This window comes from Sardina pilchardus, chromosome 21 (genome assembly GCF_963854185.1).
Source record: "Sardina pilchardus chromosome 21, fSarPil1.1, whole genome shotgun sequence".
In the NCBI taxonomy this organism is placed as follows: Eukaryota; Metazoa; Chordata; class Actinopteri; order Clupeiformes; family Clupeidae; genus Sardina; species Sardina pilchardus.
Genome location: NC_085014.1, coordinates 30,333,966 through 30,359,241, shown reverse-complemented (window position 1 = coordinate 30,359,241; position 25,276 = coordinate 30,333,966). Strand labels below are relative to the sequence as shown.

General features: G+C 43.4%; 1 protein-coding gene and 2 pseudogenes across 1 annotated transcript; 2 read left to right on the top strand and 1 right to left on the bottom strand.

The window, feature by feature from the left end:
* Positions 1-936: 936 nt before the first annotated feature.
* si:ch211-159i8.4 (matrix-remodeling-associated protein 5) lies at positions 937-22,255 on the bottom strand. Its single transcript, XM_062524327.1, has 5 exons — positions 22,056-22,255; positions 20,101-20,230; positions 7,648-8,038; positions 2,307-4,302; positions 937-958 (listed from the first exon to the last, which is right to left on the bottom strand). Exons 1-5 carry the CDS (start codon positions 22,253-22,255, stop codon positions 937-939), a joined length of 2,739 nt encoding a protein of 912 aa, XP_062380311.1.
* Positions 13,986-17,137, top strand: LOC134069437 (uncharacterized; annotated as a pseudogene).
* LOC134069436 (uncharacterized) lies at positions 17,140-19,527 on the top strand (annotated as a pseudogene).
* Positions 22,256-25,276: the final 3,021 nt, after the last annotated feature.

The window sequence follows — 25,276 nt, the reverse complement described above, 5'->3', positions numbered from 1 at the left end:
TGTTACAGTGGACCTTTAATTATCAGTAGTGTCTAATTACAATTACAACATCGGTAAATGAATTACCTGAAATGATGTGAGAGAAGTATCTTGGATGGCAATCTCCAAACTGTTGCTGGATAAGAACAGTGCAGGTATATTGTTGAGCCATACATGGCAGAAACATTATGTTGTTGTTGCTGTTGCTTTTTTGGGAGGTATGAGTTCTGTTTTGTATCAAGCAGAAATAATCGCTTGACAGAACCCACTGCATTGGTAGCTGTGCACTCATATTTTCCACTGTCGGTCACTGAGGTACTTTTGATGTGGAGTGTTCCGTTAGGAAAGACAAAGAAGCGTTGCTTAAGAAGCTGGGTGGGTTTTAAGATTGTCCCTGCAGGAAGAATCCATTTAATGACTGGTTGGGGTCTCCCCATTGCTGTACAGTCCACATAAATGTTTGTTCCAACAGATATTACCAGGCTTTCAATTGCATCTTCATTGATGGTTGGCAGTGAAGCTATAACATTGATGTTATAGGTAATTGTATCTTCCCCAGCTACATTGCTGGCAATGCATTTATAGTACCCTTCATTTGAAAACATTACTGATGGAATGTTCAGTGTGCCATTAGCAAAAAGTGAGCCTATTGCGTTTGCTCCCACCTCTTGCAATAAGGTCCTGTCAGGAAGAATCCAGGAAATTTGTGCTTTGGGTTTTCCCAGCGCAATGCAGTGCAGGTTAACTGACCTGCCTACATATACAGAAACATCTCTTGAGGGTGGATTTACAATTTTTGGAGTCTGTGTCACAACAAGTAGAGTGACTACACTATGGGCTGCACCAAATATATTTTGTGCTGAACACAGGTACTGTCCTTTGTCCTCTGGCTGAAGATTTCTGATGACAAAAGTGCCATTTTGAAGAACTTCAAACTTCAAACTTTCCTCATATTTTCTACCTGTTTGAATTGTAGCACCTGCAAAGGAACAAGCAAAAGAACAATGTACATTAAACTGTAGGGAATGAGTAATCTCAAACCAAATTGTGCTGCGCATTCATAACAGTTTCTACAAATGCCTGCTGAAGACAGAGCATCTTTTCTGCTTTTGCAGGAAATGAAGTGACAAAAGCTCAACAGGTCAGTGTCAAAAGGTCCACATAGGTACAGTATTGCGGCCTTAAAACATATAAACTTTCAACTTTTCGCAAAATCCACAACTTCTCACATGGCTTGTCACCATTCACCCTCACAATTTTGAGGGATCAATCTGGGGATATTTCACACTCTGAGTGTACAAAGAAGGAACATTTTGCCCTGTCACCCCTTGACCATCCTGATGGCCTCTGCCCACCCTCAAATGATAACAATAATAATAATAATGATAAGATGATCATCATGCTTACCTGTAGATACCTTCTTCCATGAAATCGTAGGTGTAGGACTACCAGTGGCCTGGCATGGAAGAGTCACATCTGTTTCAGGTGGGGCTGAAACCACAACTGTATTCATAGATAGAATTTGTGGTGTCAATCCACTAGCCATCACACTAGCTGTGGAGTATATGCTGTAAGTGGCGACTGGGGTAGGGGAAGGTGTTATAGGCTTGTAGAGATGGTACATTTTAGGGGTCTGCTTAGATATTGGAGTGGGCATGATAATCTGTGACTTTGGGGTAACAAGCTTCCCAAACTTTAAGAGAAGAGAGTTTAACTGTGATTGCCTGTATCGATTGCGGAGTCTGGAGAGCAAGTCCTTGTCACTGGGTGAAGGTGAGTGATGAGTTGGATGAGATGCAATGGTCCGGCCATTTACAGTGTTACGGATGAAAGTTGTGGGTCTTGGAGACCAGTTTTTGATTTCTGGACGACTGGTCGTAAAAGGGGTCCGTTGTTGGAAGTTCCTAGATGGTTGTAGTGCCATGCCAACAGTGTTCAGAGTTGTAGCAGATAATGGCATAGTAATAGTGGTCTCATGTTTTCTTGGACTGAAAGTTGTTGATGTGAAAATCATTGTATTTTCTTTATTGTTATTTCTTTTGATATTTATATTCGTACTATTTACATGTTCATTATTTATATCCCTTACATGTTTCTCCTCTGAATAAACATTATATTCATTTTTTGTTATTAAACTTATGCTCTCATTTAGAAATGTTACATGTTTAGCCGTATAACTTATAGCTGCATTTGTAGTGTACATTCCATCTTTAGTGCGTTCATGAGATTGTAGGAGATTTGTAGTTGCTGACGAATTAATATCTCCACCTCTAAATTGATATTTTCCAGTTATATTCCTATCTCTAGGTGCTATATTTATGTGATACCTGTTTTTTGTTCTATTCCAAGACATTGCATTTATTGAGGTCTCAGTTGTGTCCTTATTAGGATCAGGAGTATATCTGTTAGGGTGAAATCTTCGCAGTGGTGGTCTTCTGCGTCTTAAAGGTGGGGGTCTCCGTATTTGTGTGAAATTTGGCTTTATGCTTAATCTGTCCCTCGACTTGATTTCAACCCTGGTCTCTATGTCCTGAGCTTTTGACTGAAGTGTGGCTGTGTCATTGTTTTGCCCAGGAAAATCTGAATAATCTGTGTGATGGTTTATTTTTTTCATATCTTCTGTTGAACCTAGGTTTTGATTTGATTCATGTTCAAGAACTGTGCTCTTAATTTCATCGATACTATTTGTGATCTTGGCTGCAAACCTTTGAGCTGCTATGGTGGTGGTAATTACACTAGTGACATTTGTTTGTGATTTTGTTGTTGTTGTTGTCTGGGTAATCAGTGGCAGTGATGGACCTTTAGCATTTACTTTGTCCAGTTTCTTTGCTCTATACACAGAGCCCATCTCTTGTACAACTGTGTTCAACTTTCTGGAGCTGTGCTTCCCTCGGTTTCTCTTCCCACCTCTGAAAATCCCAGGCCCTCTTTCTTTCCCAAAGGTGTTTTGTTGTTTTGGGAAATGATCATCTATACCTTCATAACCTGATCCCTCATTTTCAATCCTAGTTTCAGACAGAGGAGATTCATTTTCAGTTGTGCTGACTTGTTCTCTTTTTTCCATTCTTTCACCAGTGACAACAAGTAGATGTGAAAGCATATCAACTCCATAGAGATTTACTGCCAAGCAACTATATACTCCAGTATCATCACGGCTGACATTTTTTATAACTAGGGTATTATTCTGAAGCATAGACACTCTCCCCGTGGGCTGTGAGGTTGTAAGGATCTTGGAATTAGGGAGATACCAGCTGGTTTCACTCGGATGAGGTGATGATACTAAACAGTCAAGTGTAAGCACACCCCCACAGTTCAAAGAAATCCTCTTGCCATTTAGATCACTTTGCTTGGGCTGTTCTCTGACAGCTAGCCGGAAGGACGCTGTATCCACATCCATTTCAGTCTTCACTAAGCAGTGATAAAGACCAGAATCCGAGACAGTCGTATTCTTAATATGTAATTTATTGTCCTCATTTATGATATTTTCTGAATCACGTTCAAGAAGCATTAAGTCAGGGAGCATCCATTCCACCTGTTGCTGTCCTGAGCTGTGTACATTACACTCAAAAGTCACATTAGATCCCTGAATGACTGACTTGATTTGTGTTGCCAGTCCTCGTTGAATCACAGCCCAGGATGACATAACTTTATCATATTTTGCTTTGTGACTTGTGAGGAATGTGCTGAAGTTCAAAACAAGCTTTTTTGTTGTGGTTTTGCGTCGGTTAAGCTGGAGTGTAATTCTTGGTTGTAACAGCCATGAGGGTTCAGCCATTATGTGTCCTTTAAGGTCTGTGAAATATGAAGAATCCTCATTAACTGCTTGAGAATACTGAAAACCAATCTGGGAAGTGTTCTCATGTCTTGCACCTCGATCTAATAAAGCAGGACTCTCATAGTAATATGCAATAAGCCTCCACATGTTGTGCAGCTCATCCCTGTCAATGTCACACTCAAGGTGGCTCATCAATGTCACATTCACTATGATTTCAGAGTTCTTGAGGGTCTCCCATGTCACGGGTGTGCTCTCTGATGGTCGACTTACTACACAGGCGACATGTGCTACATTCCCATGACTGTCTGACAATGTAAATGTAAGATGGCCCAGTGGTGGCTCAAGATCTTTGATATATGGAAGGTCTGGCTCAGTGTCCTCCAAGTGGCTTATTTCTCCAGTTTTCAATGGGGAATCAATGGAGGGACGTTTGCAATCAAGATGTTCAGATTTAAGCTGGAAGACTTGGCTGTTGTTCAGGAGCTGTGGTGTGACACATGTTGCACAATTTACACTGTCACCAGAATCCTTCTTACACTTAATTACACCTGTGAAGGCAGAAAACATTAAAAGAGACAATCTGTCAGATGATTTGATTTACTTTAAATATAGATGGATTTTTTAGATAGAATAGCTGGAAATATACTTCCAATAGTAATGTTACGAGTGTAGTATTCTCACTGTATTGGTGTAATTACATTTACAGGTTATTCTTTTATACGTGACAATTATGGCAAGCCATTAACACATTTATTCTGATATACTTCATACCTAGCTGCAGGGGTGCCAGAACATACGTGTATTTGAAAGTACAGGGACCAGATAATAATGGAAATGCTACTGTAGGCTAGCATAAAAAAAAATGCATAATACGTCAACCAGGAGGGAAAAAATATCATAGAATTTAGGGCACTTTCACACCTGGCTATTGAATCGGAACGTGGAGCGTTTTCCCCAAAGATCTGTTCGATTGGGTATATGAAAGCAGCAATAATGCATTCTGTTTCAGAACAAAACAAATGGACCTAGACCGCCTAGAGGAGGTGGAGCACATGTATTTGATACCATGCTAAAACAGGAATATAAAATCATCATTTGACAATTGATCTTAATGCCTTAATTAAAAAAATGAGTAAAAATCAAACCGCTAAGGACACCAATTTTCTTTGTGATTGAAGAATGTATCGTAAATAAATAAATAAATGTTCTTCCTTAAATGCTAGGAGAAAGGGAGTATTTGACCCCCAATGTAACCCAATGGGAATTTAACACATAGGGTTCATATAGGGGCAGGCAGATTTTTATTTTTAAAGGCCAGCTATTTCATGGATCCAGGATATTATGCATCCAGATAAAGTTCCCTTGGCCGTTGGAATTAAAATAGCCCCACATCATCACATACCCTTCACCATAGCTAGAGATTGGCATGCTTTTTCCAGTAGGCCTACAGTATTAGCCTGTTTGATTTGCATTGAGCTCAATGAGCATCAAACAGGCTAATAGGCCTACTGGAAAAAGCACCATGCCAATCTCCAAGGGGAGAAATTAATGGACAATAAAGGCCAAAGAAAAGAGATGGGTCTTGTAATTTGATTAATGTGTGTGTGCATGTGTGTGCATAGTGTACAGTCACTAATATACACATATGTGACTCTGCAAAGCGAAACCAGTCGTTTCGGTAAAATTGACTAAATTAAGTTATTGTGCTCACGTGAACGGCCATAAACTAAGCTTTCCAACGATATGTATATCGAGGGTATTACACAAACTATCGCTAAGATAACCGCATCCAAAGTTGACATGGTTCTCCTGTTACGATATGCCAGAAGAGAAATCACCTTTTTAAGCGGCACGTGGACAACGGGAATGACAGCAAATGTGTTGAATCTTCGCCAGGTGTAACAGTCAAAACTTATGTTTTTCTGTGAAATGCTTTCACGATATGAAACTATAGACTGTATACTGTTGAATTATGCGAAAACGTGAAATTCAACATTTTAACCCGGAAGTTTGTTGTTCCCAAATTGTTGATTTTTTTCAAAATAACATTGTGCGCAAAGTGACTGATTTCGCTTTAAATGGTCATATATAATCATTAATTGCATGAACCAAATTACACAAAACTTAGCATACATTCAGAGGGTGTCATAAGGCCCTTTTCCACCGAAAACAAACCTGGTGTTGAACTGGTGCCGTTCAGAATTCTTTGAACCGTGGTGCCATCTAGTGAACCAGCCCGCATTTACACCAGTTCTGAACCGAACCAAAGATGCGTCATCAACAATGGGTGGTGCATGCAAAAGCAAAAGTTAATGAGATGCATAAACGGGAGAATGATATGACCAGTTGTCCCATGAAAACGGCAGAAACTAGCTGTTTAAAATGCTAGTCAACGTCTACAGTGCAATGCTAGTTGGATCGCTTTGTTTACTCATGGCAACAGTTGATATGGACGGAAAACTCATGCTTTTAGCCTTCTCCTCTCTGAACGGCGCAATGACACGCCCACTCCGATTCGCAGGAAAAAACAAGTAGTTTTTGGTTCGACTTCCGAACCAAGGTGCCATGTTCCGAACCGGCTTTTGTTTGGTGGAAACGCAATGAACGGTTCAAAGGTTTGGTTCGCGAACGGGAACGGAGCCGGTTCTCTGTCGGTGGAAAAGGGCCTATAGTGATCCTACACTTCAAATTTCGTGCAGTTTTGAACCTGTCAACCAGGTGGCGTTATATATTAAATGAGTGGTTATGGGATGGGTTGACATGGCCCATCGGTCCTATGGTTCTTGAGATATTCACAGAAAACCATCTACAATCCTTGATGAAAAAATGCTCATGCGGAAAAAAAAAGGGAAAACAACCCTGACTAAATCTTCGCTGTGCGGTGGTCATAATAAGCTTTGCGCCACATTTCTGATCGTCAAAATAGAGCCCATAACACCACAGCATAAGTCATATTGGTTATAATCACTGAGTGGCAAAAAGGAGAATTGAGGGGCAGCATTCTTTTTAAACATACAATAAAAATCGCAAAAAAGAGCTGCTATGCTATAGAATGTTAGCCTCGCGAGCCATCCACGTACTTCCGGCCAAGGATTGCCTCCACTACGAGTCTGGCCGTGCTCCTCTGTGGAGCATTCTGCTCGGTAGAATTGTAACAGAACGCCCCCCCTCCAGAAAGCAGCCAATAAACGAAGAGACGGGTTGGTGGGGGCGAAAGGGGGAGGGCGCTCGTGACGATGACGTTAAACGCCTGCGCTATGTTGTTATGAGTAACTATCGCCGATTGGGTGAGAGCTGTCCAATCAATTCAAACCAGAACTGGGCGTTACTTCCCGCTTCCTGCAAGCGCTTCAGAGCAAAGAAATTCCAGACCATAATACGAAATGAAATGGTAGTATTATGGGATGGTTAGGACCAGGCTAATAGAATGTAGAGTACAAATAGATTTTTACAGAAAATGTACACTGTAGCTCTCTTTCTACAGACTGCTGTCCTGTGCATTTCCTCTATATTGTATCTGAGTTCTGTGAAATAGTTTTTACGAAGGTGCACATTTATTATATTAACAGCGAGTTCATTATGACCATTGTTAGTGCACTCACAATCATATGTTTTTGCTCTTTTTTTCCTATTTGTTTTTTTGGTCAACGATTCCTGGGACTACAAAACACTGGGCACTTGAAACTTGGTGGACATGTAGCCCCACTAGACTTTTACGGAAAATAAACGTTTGGTCCAAGGGCCCCTCCCCTAGCTGCACCATAGATGACATAATTGGGTGTAAATGGATAAACTTTGACTGCACCTCCCCTACGCCAAACCGTAGAACTTAAATATCGTCCCAGGAAATGAATTACTACTAAAGCCACAGAAAACGAAAGACAGTCACTTACCCATGTGCTTTTGATTCCACTCTATCAGCCATCTTAAGTTGCAGTCACATATCCATGGGTTACCATGCACAGAGAGGCTCTCCAGTTTGCTCAGTGGCCTCAAAATGCCAGGCAAAAGGTATTTCAGATTATTGTCTGCAATATGGAGGTGATGGAGGCCAGAGCCCCGGAAATGTCCGAGAAAAGAGAGAGTGACAAATGTCTGGGGATGTAGGTCTCTTAACTGGTTTCCATCCAGTTGTAACAGTTTTAGTGATGTGAGTCCATTAAAGGAAAATGGCTCTATGAAATCAATGAGATTATGATCTAGATGAAGACGAACAAGGCCTTTCATTCCCTCAAGCATGCCCTGGTAGATGGTCTTCAACTTGTTGTAACTCAGCTTCAAGATCTAAATAAATAAAAGTTTCATCATTTCATGTCAACTTATACAATGTAATGATATTTCAGTTTCTAATGTCAGCACTTACATTTACAGTGTAACAGTATATTACATTTATCAGTTTAGCTCAAGTCGAAAGCGACTTCCAAATTATGACATTCAAGCTACATCACAAAGCAAGACAATAGACAAAGGATAACAATACTACTTTTACTGTACAAACACCAAGACATCTAGAAGATACCAGACAGAAGAGAAGTCAAAAGAGATAGTATAGAAAGATGTGCATGGTAAGAGCCAGTTTAATAGCCTAGAAATCTAGACGCACCCTAGCGGCCAAAAATATTTTTGCCTAGAGGGATAGTCTAGGGTCGCACCGTTGAGGCCAATTCTGCGCTAGGCTCCAGGTCAGCCTAGCCAATCAGAACGCTCTATCTGTGTGCGGAGTCCTTGAGCCCGCCTTAGCTCACCTTCGGCTTCCGATATTGACGCCAGGAGGCTGGACCATGTGTCCTCGTTCGACGAGTTGGGGATAAGACCGTGTTCAACAACCATAGAGAAAAACAAAAGATGGATGAGGCTAACGAAGCGCGCTCGTTTGAATCGGCTTTCGAAGAGTTAGACTTGGGCTTTTCTTTGAATGTTGAGCAGAGAGAAGCACTCAAGTCATTCGTTTTAAAGAAGGATGTATTTGCCGTTTTGCCGACCGGCTACGATTGGTTACAAATGCTGGCCTATTACGTGCAGAGGCAGTTTGAAAGACAACTGTTCATCCCACCCACAGGCTTCAGCTCGGTGAATGGTCCGACCCCAGACTATACATTTCTGTGTAGTTTGGCTTGCCAGGCTACCAGTTTAAGCAAACTGGGAGTGTTTAGGTGTGTTAGGAGAGGCTCTGGTAGTAATTGGTACCACCAAGTGGTTCCACCATCAGGGAACTACAAATTAAAATAGACTAGCATTCTCCCTGTGTGTGGGGGCGGCAGTGTCATATGATATCCCTTGGCTGCCGTGCTCCTCACAGGAATAACATGAGCCTTCAGTGACTTGAATTTAATGTGGGTGGCTAAGGGTGGCCCACGCAACAATGAGCATCACGGGCCTATTGGGCCAACTGGGCTTTGCTGGTCCAAATTGCTAAGTTGCTAGGACCAGTCTCAAGAATTGAACGTCGGTTGCACCAACTGAATTTATGCCTCGGCTTAACTACGCCCGGTCTTAGCGATGCGTGTTCATTTGAATAGAGACGGAAAGTGAAACCAGTGCTTTTGTTCCTATCAAAGAGCCCATAAGACCTACTCTTCAAAACAATATTATAGTTAGTTAGATAGATAGATAGATAGATAGATAGATAGATAGATAGATAGATAGGTTTGCGTAAACAAACAAGGAATTTGACTCTTGTTACATTTGCTCTCAAAATATGATAGTCAAACACGGTGATTTCATTCACACTGCTAAGGCAGTTACCGCCCTAATTTTTGCCTGAGATAGGGGACCAATCACAGAACAGGGGGGAAAGCAAGACGATGATGAGCTATGCACAGACGCATTTGATAGACATCTGTGGCGCCCAATGAACGGATCTGGGCATTTTTTTCAAATATGAGAAAATGAATGTCTGGTTGCCAGACCACATCTCATTTGAGAAGTGGTAGGCGCTAGCCAGGCTATGGAAACCCACAATAAAAAAATTGTGGATAGTATTTTGGAAAATAATTCTTCATTTATTAGAACTAAAAGACTGAAATGATGTTGTTCATGATGTTCAAACAAGGATTGCAAGCGCTGACACTTTGTTTAGTACTGATGTTCACCTACAGTGAAATGACTGGTATGAGGCTAGTTTACATAAATGATCTACACTTTTTTGCAATGCAAAAATAACGATTCAAAATAATAATCATTTCAGTTTAAGCCTACCTTACATTGACAGACTTTGCAAAGATTTGGAAAAGATTTTTGAAAGACTACAGTCTCAGACCCTCTCACATCTAAAGACAATTCATTGAGTTTTTAGTCACAGGCCAGTCTCAGATTAGGATTTTGCAAAGACTGTGGGTCATTATTTACAAGACTGCTGCTAGATTCCTTCAAATTATTTCCATCGTGCAATAGGCTACACGTCATCATTAACAGGAACTCACATGATAGCCTACTCATATCAAAGTAATTGTTTCGCGTTTCTGCAGTATTGTTTGATGTGTGACATCACTAACAGATATTGTTCTGTCTCGTAGAATAGCCAACTAATAAATTCTAAGAAATGAAATAACAAATAATCATATAGGCTACAGCTGTCGCCTATTTTGCCCCTTCCTGTTTTCGTGTTCGCGCGAGGTTACTATTGGTTTTTAATGTTCACGTCACTATTTGCATGAGGCACGACTGAAAAGACTTCCGATAATATCAAACATGTTTGATATTGTCGTAACGGCAAAACTAGAAAAAGACTGCCTCCGACAGACTTAAAACCGCTAAGATTGGCACCTTACACTAAACGATTTAGATGACGGGAGCGCGCTGCGATTCTAGTACAACTCCCAAGATTTCCGATTTTGGAAATTAAGTCGCCGACTGTTAAAACAGGCCAAAATCGTGCAATGTAAGCCAGCCTTTAGTTGTGTTCATCAGTCTCATTGCTGATGAGTAGAAGCTGCCTTTGAAATGTGTGGTTTCAGTCCTTATGGATGTGTCCAGAGGGGAAAAGCTGGAGAAAGTGGTGGTTTGGGTGAGAGGGATCTTTTATGATAGCCTACTGGAAGCACAGTTTAAAGGCTGGCTTACATTGCACGATTTTGGTCTGTTTTAACAGTCGGCGACTACTTTTCCAAAATCGGGCGGAAATCTTGCCAGTTGTACTAGAATCTCGGCGCGCTCCCGTCATCTAAATCGTTTAGTGTAAGGTGCCAATCTTAGCGGTTTTAAGTCCGTCGGAGTCAGTCTTTTTCTAGTTTTGCCGTTACGACAATATCAAACATGTTTGATATTATCGTAAGTCTTTTCAGTCGTGGCTCATGCAAATAGTGACGTGAACATTAAAAACCAATAGTGACCTCGGTCGACGAACACGAAAACGGAAGGGGCAAAATAGGCGACAGCTGTAGCCTGTATGATTATATGTTATTTCATTTCTTATAATTTATTAGTCGGCTATTCTACGTGACAGAACAACTCTATATCTGTTAGTGATGTCACACTATCAAACAATGCTGCAGAAACGCGAAAAAAATACTTTGATATGAGTAGCTATCATGTGAGTTCCTGTTGATGACGTATAGCCTAGTGCACGATGGAAATAATTTCAAGGAATCTAGCAGCAGTCTTGTAAATAGTGACCACAGTCTTTGCAAAATCCTAATCTGAGACTGGCCTGTGACTAGTCTGTGACTAAAAACTCAATGAATTGTCTTTAGATGTGAGAGGGTCTGAGACTGTAGTCTTTCAAAAATCTTTTCCAAATCTTTGCAAAGTCTGGCAATGTAAGGTAGGCTTAAGTTGTAGCGGACCGCCACTGATTCTTTATATTAAAGAAAAACACCTACAGTAGGCCTACTACTATGGTGTTCATTCACTGGGCTTATCCAACTGGGTTTACTTAAGCGTAATTGGGGTCTCCGTCACACAGTCAGCTGATGATAAATGGCTGCTTGGTAAAACCTGCGCTAATTACAAAACACAGAAGCTTTATCTGAGAGAGTAGCTACCGAGGGCATGTGAGACATGGAAGGAGCCTTGAAGAGAGTATTTACACTGGTTAGTTACATTGAATTCCACTAGATTGTACCCTTGTGGATTAATCCCTTGCAGGAATTACTATGAAGCAGCATGGATCCTGCGCAAAATAGTACAGGTGTTACCAGATATGCGGTTTCTGAGATTCAGAGTTTAGCGTGAATTTATGAACAGAGGTTGTGATGCGTGTGCACCTAGGTACCCAATACTTGAATCGAATGGAACTGAAAATGTTAGCAGAGAGGTTGAAAGGTTGAAAGACTGCAGCATTTTAAAGGTGAACTATGCAGGGTTTTAAGATTAATTTACTTTAACTGAACAGCTTCGGAGTCATTGGAATGGTTGTCTTTTTTCTGGTTGAATGGTGGCCGTTTTGCTTCCACCTAGCATCTGTGAGCAAAAAAAACACCCTTGCAACTTTGGGCTGGCGGGCCGGTGCATTGACAAACAGAAATTCTCGCAGCCTCGTGATCACGCTCATGGAAAGCCAGACTGACTGATTGAGGAGTGTTGTAAATATGCAAGTGTAAAACGAGAAAACAGCAAAGAAATCGGCAAACCGGCATAGTTCCTCTCTAACACGTTTTTTGAAGTTGTCAGGGGTTATTAAGGCGAAAACAGGACCATTTTGTGTTCGATTTAATTTAGATTATGCAATTTGGCATCAATGTTGTGATCTTGAAGCCTGGAAAATCAAGACCCTGGTAATCTAGAAAGATTAAAGGAATAGTTTGGAATTTTGGACATAGGACCTCATTTCCAACTTTACCGAGGTGATATAGGTCGGTGGAGACCGTTTTTATCGCGTTTAACCCCTTCCTTCAGTTGCAGCATTCCATGTGCTAACGCTGGTTCTGAGCTAACGCATTTCAACGGTAACATCCAAAACAGTCTTACTCACTCCACAGCACACCCGAGACAAGTCAATTAAAACGTCAGACTATCGATATACATGTCCGTGTTGATAGAATAATTTTAGAAATAAAACTAACCTTGCAACTCAGTGATTTATTACATTTTGAGGGACTAGTTTCTCAATATCAATCCGCCACTGCCATACAGGGAACAAAGTAGGCTATTGCAATGCGATGCAAGGTTAGTTCTCTTTCGGTCGACTCGTTCGACACAGACCGTGACTCTATGGGTATAGCGCCCTCGCGCGGCCGCTCTTGAAGCTAACTTAAAAACGCCTATAGGCGGAGTGAGCTGTCACTCCCAGGTGGCACCTCCCACCTATAATAAAGTACGGTGACACTCACTCCTCATCACATTCTAGCTCTTCAAGACTCGCGAAGAAGCTACAAAGATTGTTTTACTACCCAGAGAGGAGAAGTCGTTAGCTGTTAGCTATTCTTCCTCCTCACAAACGACTACTTCAGAACTAGTTTTAGCATTTCACTTGAAAGAAAAGAAGACGAAGGAGTAGTTCCCCTGTCGGCTAGCCGCTTTGCTCGCTACCCTCAGGTAATACACTTGTCCGCCAGGTGCGTTGCTCCTGTAACTCCACGTGTGTACTATTTTCCTTGCTAGTCATGCAACGGGACTCTGTTCGCCCTAAGGTTTGACCGTGCCCCAACGACTGTGGCAATGGAATCGACAGAAAAGACACCCACGACGTGTGTGTCTTCTGTATGGGTTTCCATCATGCCCGAGTGTCCCTTGAAAACCCACAGGATTGCGCAGCATGTTCTCGGATCGCCCTCAGGACGCTGCAGCAACGTGTAGAGGGGTTTGGACTGTCTCTCGGAGCTTCGGACATGCAGAGCTCGGACCCCCTCTCTTTCCGAACTCATGATGACGGAAGACGACGAGGCTGAGGTCATCAGTTGGTCCGGGGATACCCCGCGCAACGCCGCCCCGAGGTCGGCTTGCACGGCTAGTGCAATGATGATGACGACGTGGAGACGATGGACGGGGACGGTGTTTTGTCTCTCCCCTTTACTCAGGCCACTGACACGGCCTCCACCATCGACGAGTCCAGTCCCTCTGAGCCGCACACTACTGTGGGCAAACTTTTTCTGGACATTTGTCAGCGCGCTGCCCAGCGTCTGGGCGTCGAGTGGCCGAAGCCGACGCCAGCAGAAATTTCCTTCCCCCGATGGCATCGGCACCCAAACGCGCTGTGCCCCCCTTCCAGGACTGCCTGGATGATGTGGCCAGAACTTGGAACAAGCCCTACTCTAACAGAGTAGTCATTGCTGGGTTCGGTTCTATTACGGAGATGGAGGGTGCGTCTGAGAGAGGCTTGCTGGACTGCCCCAAGGCAGAGCAGTCGCTAGCTTCCTACCTAGCTCCCGAGGCTAACATGGGACTAACGGCACCTACACAGCTGCCTCACAAACAGCCAAAGTTCACCTCCCAGCTGCTGGAGAAGAGCTTCAAGGTCCTCGGACAGGGCGCTCACGCCCAGAACTCTATTTCGCTGCTCCTTGCTTACGTGGCGGAGCTGCAGCAGGAGGTCAGCGCTGCTATTGAAGAGGGGAAGCCCGTTAAAGAGCTGTGGATGGAGATCCGCAGTGCTATGGACTTTGTGATGAGGTCTACCCGCTGCACTAACCAGGCGATCGGCAGGGCCATGGGACTCACGGTTGTGGCTCAATTTTCACCTTTGGCTGAATTTGTCAAAAATCCCCGACAAAGATCGCCACGTCTTCCTAGACGCTCCAGTCGACCCAAGCGGGCTATTCGGCTCGGCTGTGCAGGCTATGCAGTCTCGCACTGAATCAAAAAAGAAGGAGAACAAAGCTTTCAGTTTTCTCCTGCCTCGGAGGATTCCCCCTCCTGCGTCTACTCCTGTACACAACGCGCCAGTCCCTCTCCACAACCGGCAGCGGCGAGGCAGGGGCGGCAATGGCCAAACAACAGGCGGATCCAGGCAGCGACGGTCCAACTGGCCCAGCCGCCGCAACAACCCGAGGTGATGCGTGGCTCCTGGGCTCGCCGACCCACCATCAACCTCAACGCGGATGCGGCCCATACGCAGCGCTATCCTGCGGCGAAAAAGAAGAGGCCGGCATAGCGGCTGCGCTCGCCCCGCGAGTACCTCCATGGTGTCGGACCGGCTATAACACACCTTGTCCGACCCAATTTCACGAGCTACCCACGTGTTGCTTTGGGGATGTTCACTCACAATGTCTGTCACACAAGCAATTCTCCCTTGTTTCTGACACAAATAAAGGCTATGAGCCCTGTCCCCCCTCACACTCGTCTAGCTCCCACGGCCTCGCCTCTGGGTCTAGATCACATTTTCATAATTCCCCCCCGTTGGCAGGGAATCTATGTCTGTAAAAAAAGATATAAAAACACACGATTATCCCCTAAACCCCACGGATATAAGTCTCTTGGGCGAGTCAGGTGTTTATCTGAATCACCTAAGAGACATAAATCTCTCTCCCGGTCAGAACACGCTTGTCACGTCCCGGGTGCAGTACCGCCTGCGGCCACACGAGTGGAGTATAACGACACGAATAATCTCGAATTTTCGCAAAAAAAGTCAGCCAGCGCTCTCACAATTCCTTCCAGCCTGGCGTATGCACATCCATTGCCCTTGGGTTCTATCCACAATAGAGCAGGGCTATCGAATACAATTTGCAAGACAGCCCCCTCACTTCAGAGGACTGCTGCCCTCTATGATAAGCCCAAAAACAGCTTTGGTGCTCAGACAGGAGATAAATTCTCTCCTGGAGCAGGAAGCTGTACGCGTAGTGCCCCCAAGCGAAGCCCTGTCGGGTTTCTACAGCAGATATTTTGTCGTGCCCAAAAAAGACGGCAGCTTACGTCCCATCTTGGACCTGAGAGCGTTAAATCGGCACGTGCGGACTTACAAATTCAAAATGCTGACGCACAGACAGCTCCTAGCATCTTTGAGACGAGGAGACTGGTTCACAAAGCTAGATTTCAAACAAGCTTATTTTCATATTGGCATTCACGAACACCACAGGAAATTCCTGAGGTTTTACTTTGAGGGCAGGGCCCTGGAGTTCCAGGTGCTAGTCTTTGGGCTAGCCACCGGCCCCCAGGTGTTCACCAAAGTTTTGGAGGCTGCTATAGCCCCCCTCAGGGAGCGGGGTTTGAGAATTTTCGGCTACATAGACGACTACCTTATATGCGCCCCATCAGCCCAGTTAGCGAGGACGCACACAGAGCTTTTCCTCAAGCACTTGCAGTCTCTGGGATTCGTCATATACCCATAGAAAAGTATACTAACCCCATGTCAAACGATACATTTTCTCGGCCTCACCCTAGATTCGGTCTCTTTCAGGGCGTCACTTACGCCTCAGAGACAGCAGTCGTTTCACGACTGCCTCTCCTACTTTCAACAGGGGAGGAGGGTGAGATTTTGCAGCTGCCTACGCCTTCTAGGCCTTATGGCATCCATGATAGCGGTGGTGCCACTGGGTCAATTACACATGAGGGACATGCAGAGATGGGTGTTCTCACTGAACCTTTGCGCAGAGCGGGGCGCGCACAGGAACAGATTGATAACTGTCACTGCGTCATGTCTCCGAGCTCTGAGGGTCTGGAGGGACCCCGTGCTTTTGACTCAGGGAGTCCCTATGGGCCTAGTCGTGTCACGCAAGGTGGTCATCACGGATGCGTCACTGAGCGGGTGGGGGGCCACGCTCGAGGACCAGGCGGTGAGCGGGCGTTGGTCAGCGCAACAGCGTCAGCTACACATAAATCTTCTGGAGCTGATGGCGGTCTTCCTAGCTCTGAGGCAATTCCTCCCGATGCTGCGAGACCACCACGTCCTAGTGTGCTTGGACAACACAGCAGTGGTGTCGTATATAAATCGACAGGGCGGTTTACGGTCACTTCGTCTACACCGTATAGCCTCCTCACTGCTAATTTGGGCGAATGCTCGTTTAAGGTCACTCAGAGCCACTCATGTTCCTGGACGTCTGAACATCAGTGCAGACCGACTGTCGAGGGCCTCCCTCTCCAATCAGGAGTGGAGGGTGCATCCTCGGGTAGTACATTTGGACCTGCTTTGGCAGGGCGGAGGTCAACCTTTTTGCCTCGAAGGAGAACGCACATTGCAGACTGTTTTTCTCCATTCGGGACGACGATGCTCCGCTGGGCACGGATGCATTGGCACACCCGTGGCCGCAGACCCTCCTATATGCTTTCCCTCCAGTTCACCTGATTCCCCACGTGTTGATGAGGGTGAGGGAGTGAGGACACTCAATGATATTAGTGGCGCCGTGGTGGCCGAGCAGGCTATGGACGGCGGAGATATCTCAACTGCTAGCGGGGGAGCCCTGGCACCTCCCCAGCTGCAGAGACCTCCTGTCACAGATGGACAGGGAATTCCTACACCCGGACCCAGGTGTTTGGAATCTACACGCCTTCCCCGTGAGAGGGCGACGCTGAGCTCTGTAGGGCTACCTCCTAACATGGTCGAAACCATCATGAACGCTAGAGCCCCATCTACTAGATCGGTCTATGACATGAAATGGAGGGTGTTCGAGGAGTGGTGCGGACCGCGGGGCATTGTGCCTTTCCAATGCTCCATTGTGGAAATCCTGACCTTTCTTCAGGAGCTCTTTGAGCAGGGAAGAGCGCATTCGACACTTAAGGTTTACCTGGCAGCTATTTCGGCCTGTCATGTTGGTTTTGATGGTGTCACCCCAGGGGCACACCCCCTGGCGTGCAAGTTCTTGAAAGGCGCCCGGCGTCTGCGGCCGGTCGCCAAACCTGTGTTCCCAACATGGGACCTGTCCTTGGTATTGAATGCCATGTGTGACGCTCCTTTTGAGGCAGACATCAAAGTCATATCCTACAAAACCGCTCTATTGCTCGCGCTTGCTTCAGCAAAGAGAGTGAGTGAAACACATGCCCTCTCTACCAGCCCGTCGTGTCTGGAGTTCAGTAGGGGGGATAGTATGGTCACCCTATGGCCTAATATTGCCTTTATGCCTAAGGTGCCCATGCTCTATGGCTGTACAGCCATCCAATTATCTTCCTTTTGCCCTCCTCCGTTCTCTTCCGAGGACCAAAGGAGGTTGCATGCGCTCTGCCCTGTTCGTGCCCTCCGCTTGTATTTGGTGAAGACTGGGACGTTCAGGAGCCGCTAACAACTTTTTGTTTGCTTTGCGACGGGGTCCAGGGGATGCGCACTCTCAAAACAGAGGCTGTCCCACTGGATCGCGGAGGCTATAGCCATGGCCTACCAGTCCGCTGGAAAGGAACCCCCTTGTACGATCAGAGCCCACTCTACTAGGGGGATGGCTGCGTCTTGGGCCACCTTTCGGGGAGTCCCCATGGAGGCTGTGTGTGCAGCCGCTGGCTGGGCTTCGTCACACACTTTTGTGAAGCACTACTGGATGTCACTGCGTCAGCTGTGGCGCACGCTGTGCTCGAGGATGGTGGCTCGGGGCCTTCGGACACCGCTTAGATGCGTTTGTTATGGGCTTGACGGAGTCAGGGTGCTTCGTGCTACATACGTTGATCGGCTTGGTCATCGGGGGCGTTTTTTAAACACCCATAGGGTCATGGTCTGTGTCGAACGAGTCGACCGAAAGAGAACGATAGGTTATTTTATAACCACGGTTCTCTGAGGGAGATGAGTGAGGCACAGACCTATCTGGCCCCCTCTGCCTGCTCGTCTTGAAGAGCTGGTCAATGTGATGAGGAGTGAGCGTCACCGTACATTATTATAGGTGGGAGGGACTACCTGGGAGTGACAGCTCACTCCACCTATAGGCGTTTTAAGTTAGCTTCAAGAGCGGTCGCGCGAGGGCGCTATACCCATAGAGTCACGGTCTGTGTCTCACTCATCTCCCTCAGAGAACCGTGGTTATAAAATAACCTATCGTTTTATTTCTAACATTGTCCTATCAACATCGATATGTGCATCGATAGTCTGACGTTATAATTTATTTGTTTCGGGTGTTCTGTGGAGTGTTTTCAGTGGCAGGCTGGATGTTACCGTTGACTTGCGTTATCTCAGCACCAGATTAGCAGGAGATGAACGCTGCAACTCAAGGAAGGGCAGAATTTCACTGAAAATGGTCTTCACCGACCTATATCACCCCGACTAAGTTGGAAATGAGGTCATATGTCCAAAATTCCGAACTATTCCTTTAAGGATCTGGCCACAAATAATGTAATGGCCCAACTCAAGGGTCGGCACCAAGCATGCATTTGAAAATCTCACTGCACGCAATTGGATAACACTACGACCAATGTTTACTTCCAACCGGTTTAGTCCCAACGAGCTTGTGTTCAGCCATGCAGTTCAGGGGCCTACAGCAGTTTTGACTAATGAGTGAAGCTTTAAGCCAACTCACGACAATGTGTTGGACTATGTCAGAGGATTCCGTTACCGTTTCTATCAAGCCTGTGCAACGGCACAGTTCTTTGAGACAGGGAACCATGTACTAGCCTTGTTGGCCATCATTCACAGTCCATTTCAGGCCCATCTTGCTGGTCCATATACCATTGTCAAGTGTCTATCGGACCAGAGTTACTTGATAAGTACAGGGAAGATGGAGGTACAAGTTTGTCATGTTAACCCTCTTAAACTGTACTATTCTTCTGTACCTGTTGGGTTAGTGACCTCATACATTTGTTCTCCTTTTAATCGGCACTTTTTGATTTCGTTCTTGCCAGGGGAGAAGGGAGATGAGGGTTGTGTTGGCATGGACGAGGATGTGACTGTACCTTCCCATGTGGTCACAGAGGAGTGGTTATGTATCTCTGAGATGCCAGCAGAATCACACAGGTACTGTATCTACCTCATCTGCCAGGGAAAGGGCTGATGTGGTTGAGTTGGTAAATGGTTTTCCATATTTTTTCCCAGATGTACCAAGCCTACTACAATCATTGAGCCTTTCCCAGTGTTCCCCTCATTTTCATTGCCCACCTCTCACTTGGCCTCTGCTTTGTCCATCCACCTACAGTATGTGTTATGTATCCTCCTCTATGTTCTACCTATGTAACATAACTATAAAGTGTATTTGAGTGTCTTGAATAGCAGTTTAAAACATGTATTATTATTATTACCATTATTATTATTATTACTGTTATCATTATTATTATTATTATTATTATTATTATTATTATTATCATTATTATCATTATTATTATGAACCATGAGATGACGTGAAGGGGATGAATATTTGTGCAATGGCTGATTTTGCATAATATATTAATTAACATTACTTTGTAAAAATCTACTTTCACTTTGACATTTAAGAGGGGTTTTTTGTACATTACTGTTAAAAAGGCTATATATATATATATCAGTGATATATACAGCTCTGGAGAAAAATAATAGACCACTGCACATGTTTCTGATGTTGTATAGAGAGAGTATATTAATGGGTACTCACCTGTAAATGGTGTAAATTATAAAATGCTCCTTGTTCCACAAATGTGATATCATTCCCATGGAGCATGAGCATTTCCAACTTAAAAAGATTTCTAAAATCTGAAGCGGTCACACTTTTGAGACTGTTATAACTATGGAGAAAACAGTGAATGACATGCATATTGTTAGATGAATTAACAGACACAATTGATTTAAGAGTACCGGTACATGTACAGTACAATACACTATTCCCTAGCCAAGAAATAAATACATGTTGGTTCTTTGCTAAAAATCACTGTAGTTTGGTGTGTTTTGCTACAGAGTATGAAGTGCCCTGTATGATAATTGCCACAAGAAGATTAACACTGATTGGTACCCCTGCATTCAATACTTTGGACAAACTCACTTTGCCAATTTATACTGTAACAACTGCTAGCACAATCCTGTCCTTTAGCATCTCCTAAATGTACTATTATGACCGCCGCACAGTGAAGCTAAACATATGCAGGTACACACTCACACACACACACACACACGCATAAACATAAACACACACACACACACACACACACACACACACACATACATACATACAAACACAGTAGAGAGGCAGGCATGAGTGCGCACACACGCACCTGCACGCACACACACATAAACACGTACACACACGCATGCACAAACACACCCACATGCATGCACTTAAACATGCACACACAAACACACACACAAACACACACACACACACACACACACACACACACACACACACACACACACACACACACACACACACACACACCACACACTCTCACAAGCAAAAACTCACCGACAGAGAAGCACACATACACAAAAGCAAGCACACACATGCACACACTCATGTACATAAATAAAAGTTGCAGCAGGGGATGGAGTAAAATATGGAAAAAAAGTTTTGCGGAGAGAATGTGCAGGACTGAGCGGCAGTCATATTTTGTACTGCTTTGCGGTACATCTAGTTTGCCCTCCAGCTTGCTCTTTTGACATTCTGCTCCCATATTTTTTGTCTCACAGTGGAACTTGTGCACTCACACCATAACAGGGGAGCTACACCAGGCGCATAACTGAAGCGCTCCGTTTGCGACGCGTAAAATCCATTTTAGAAGACCGGTCTATTTTTTTTCGAATGTACGTGCCACTGTCGCGTCTGGTGTAGCTACTTCCATTGATAACAGTGATTATTAACTGCTGCAGGATAGGCTTCGCGAACGGAACGCTTCAGTTACGTGCCTGGTGTAGCTCCCCCGTGAGTATCTATGACATTTTACCATGACTCGAAGAGCTATAAGCAGTGCTGTAAGGCTGCGATTACAAAACCGCTTGGAGCTTGGAATTTTGATTTGCGACGAAAATTCTTAGTCTAACCTAATCTAATTTACAGTGTGTTCAGGCAAAAATAGGCAAACCATGCAGGCCAGCACTGAACTCCAAGTGTGGTAAACAAAATTACACCTATGGCTACTGAAAAATGTAAGGTTAATTTATCAAATATTATTTTGAGGTATTAAAAAACGTCAGGTTTTTTTTTCGCCCGAAAGGGACGGTAATTGGTGTTGTTACGATAGTGCATACACAAAACAGAAACTGCTGTGTTAGCCGTACAATGAACAGAATAACAAGTATTTGGATTGATTGTAACTTAATTTAGGGAGAAATTGCAGCACCATTTTTGTTAATGAAAATGAATGTTTCTTTAAAGATCATTCAACACTGCATGCTGATATGGTGATATGGTCATTTCTTTCTCATTTTTTCACATTGACAAGATTTAACACATTCTATTCCCAGTTTTCGTCTTCACATAGCATGTCTTGACTTTGAGCTCAATCAGCTCAGGTAAACCTTAAGTATACCTTGTGCACTGTGCTGCCACAACAGCAAATTTACAACAACAATAATAATAATGCAATTATTTTGACATATGGTTGACTATCTACATACCCAAGATTAATACGCTCACTGTCCATGGGCAGGTTGGGAGGTGGAGATGTGAGGTGACGGAAGGTGCAGTGCACCTCCCTTATGTTTGGACAGTTACAGGATCTCGGACATGAAGCCTCAGTATTTGGTATGATTGGAGAGAGAAACAGGAACAGCACGGATGACATCAGAAAGACAGATGATACACACAAGATAGCCATCTTTGTTTCATGTCATCATATCACCTGCAATGACATAACCTTCAGTAAGGAGGACTTATTACATCAGCAATCTGCACACTTTTCAGACGCAGAATTTATTAAAATCTACCTTAGTTTATAATTCACACTGTTTCATGCTGAAATATGTTACACTAAACTGCTCAAATGGAAACTACAGAACTGTTTCTGGTTACTTCCTACATATTCCCCTCTTGAGGCTCAGCTTCATCGTTATAGGTTATAGTTATCAGTACAATTGTTTCTACAGCTTCCACTGTTGAATACCGTGTTCCACCATTAGGATCACAAACCCATCATTGCTGTTTAGCCCATCACATCCCAATACATCACATCAATCTCTAGTCTAAAGTTAATAGTAACACTACATATTTTTGAATATTTCATATAATTGAAATAAATTATTGATAAACATCACAGGAGCAATTGAGCTATTCCCACACAGAGCTAGCTCAGTACCAATTTTTAGCAATAAAAGCTTACCTCAGAATTAAAAATCTGAGCTCAAAACAGTTGTTCAGCACTGAAGATGTGAATAGAAGTGACAACAATTGTATAAATGCAAACAATTTATGACGAAAATGTCGTTGTGACTTTAAATCTTGTTAATAGCATTTTTAGTCTGCCTTAAGATAGAACTAAATTAAAGCACAGCAAATCCACAAAGTATTTTACTTACTTTCAGATCATCATGTGTATGCGAATAGGTTTTAGCAAAAAAACCCCTCTGCTTTCTTCACTTAGAACTGAAATGAGGACTGGTTGGACTCAGACAAGAAAGCAGAACTCCCACTGAAAAACATCAGCACTGACTCAAGAAGCCCTCTCAGGAAAGTCACATCTGGATTAGTGATTAAGTTTTCCTATTTTCTCTGAGAACAAGGTTTATACAATAGACGGAATGCCCTTACGTTTCTGCCTCTGCTGTTTACCATCTTGTTTTCATCTCTCATTCATTTTCTTCATTTTATTTACCAAGCTCATTAAATAATATTAGCAAATGACAAAAAGCAGCTCATGAATGACACTGTTCGTTGTTGCTGAGACATTTACCTGTCAAAAGCTTTTTTGAATCATTGACAGTCTGGCAGAATAACAATCAATCTTGAGTTACCCCCATTCTATTCTGGTCTCATTTACTAAGCTTACTTGACTCAGAGTGGACACTCAATTTATGTGAAGGAATTACAACAGTGTTGTTTTTCCAACAGATGGATTCTGCAGCATTCAAAGACTTCCATTTCCCCCTAGACCCGATACCTGCAATGCATTTTCTCTCTTTGAATCGTCAACAAATTGTTCAATTACAATCAAAACCACAAATTTACGAAGAATCAAATGGTCTTTCCCCATACCATAGCATCCCTTTGTCCTTAACTCCTGGCTTCTCATATCCACCAACCATAAGCTTCTGGTTGTTCCAGAGGCAACTGGAAAAATGAGGGGTGACTGCAGCTTAGCTTTGAGACCGAACGCATACATATCAAATGTGGTCCATTGTTGTGTTGTGAATCTTTACAAACTTTAAAAGATAATGTTATCCAAAGAATTGATGGCTTGGTTTAATACATTATATTGACATACATTTGTATTACTTATAAATTACACACAGTACTTGCTTATTTGCTTCTATATCTAGCATAAGTCTAGTATATTATAAACTAGAGTTCTAGGTCTCAACACAATTGAGCAAGAGTTTCGCAAGAGCTAAAATGCATCTGGTAATGGTAGTCTGGAATACAGGGCTTTCTTTAAACACATGGTAAATGCATTAGGTTGGCTGAGGGAATTGACTGACCCATGTAGAAAATGGTAAGCCTTTAAAGAATGTTGTTTGAAACACAACTAAATGGAACTGGAAAGGAATTATGACAGATCTGAATTCATAGTTTAGCAAAGAAGTAGATTGAGGTTCATTAAATGAGCATAACACACAATGCCTGGAATACATTTACTCTCAGATAAGTTCAACATCTCAATGACAGACCAAACAACTTAAGGGCGTGTGTGTGTGTGTGTGTGTGTGTGTTTGTAAAATCCAAGCACACAACTTTACTGAAGACAGAAAACGGCACCAAATTGATTTATGATCTTTTCTGTGCACAGCCTCCTTACATCCTGTTTTCCCATTTTGTACCCCAGATATCTTGAATGTCATTCTTAGTGTCTCCAGGAGTAATTTCTCAAATCGCTCAGCGCTCAGGATAGCATGCATATCTTTAGAAGACAAACTAATCTCTCCTCACCTGGGAATTTTGGCCACAAGGATGGAAAAAGTAAAGTGGGTCAAGACAAAGAAAGTAGGATAGGATCTCTTTTAACCAAAGAGGACTTCAAAACACACACCCTTTATCAGGCTGATAGCTGTCCCTCTACTGTATATTGTCCTAAATCCCACCCACAATGCCAGTTCAATGTTAACATCATACTCAGATCAAACTATGGAAGTTCATGCATAGTCTTATTGTCTTTTGTCCAATGGAACAGTGAGGGTATCTTCACAAGGTAGACCTTGTCTGATTCAAGGTAAGAATTGTTGTAATAATTATTATTACAGTTTTTTTTCAATCGCTAACAAGCGTTTGTCCATTCAGTTGACACATTTTCAAAACTCTAAACACAGTTAGCACAGCATCGGTCTTTTGTGGCCATACCATTCACACATTTCATGTTGTTTTCACACAGTATGCAGTCAGTGAATACATTTTCACACAATAGTTAAAACAATATTCCAAACCTTAGATACAGTATAAAAACCTCTGCTTCTGCAATGTTATCAATTCAAAAGCAATATCTCAGCTGATAATAAACAAACAATCGAATAATTGACACACAGATGATTTATGTTGGGTAAATTGGGCCAACCACAGCTGATTCCACTCTATCTTAGACTCATGGATATTTTGTTCAATGCAATGCTGTAAAACGTTTTCTGTTCTATCATAGTCTACTGTAAACAGTATTTATACTGCACCTCCTGTAGGCCTAGTGAACAGTAAAAAA

Bases quoted from the DNA above. Each gene is read 5' to 3' on its own strand.
- si:ch211-159i8.4 (XM_062524327.1), bottom strand. From the start codon at position 22,255: ATGGCTATCTTGTGTGTATCATCTGTCTTTCTGATGTCATCCGTGCTG. The intron at 20,231-22,055 runs GTATGTAGATAG...TTTTCTCCATAG, and splicing joins AGTGAGCGTATTAATCTTGG to TTATAACAGTCTCAAAAGTG. The intron at 8,039-20,100 runs GTGAGTACCCAT...TTATTTATTTAG, and splicing joins ATAATTTACACCATTTACAG to ATCTTGAAGCTGAGTTACAA.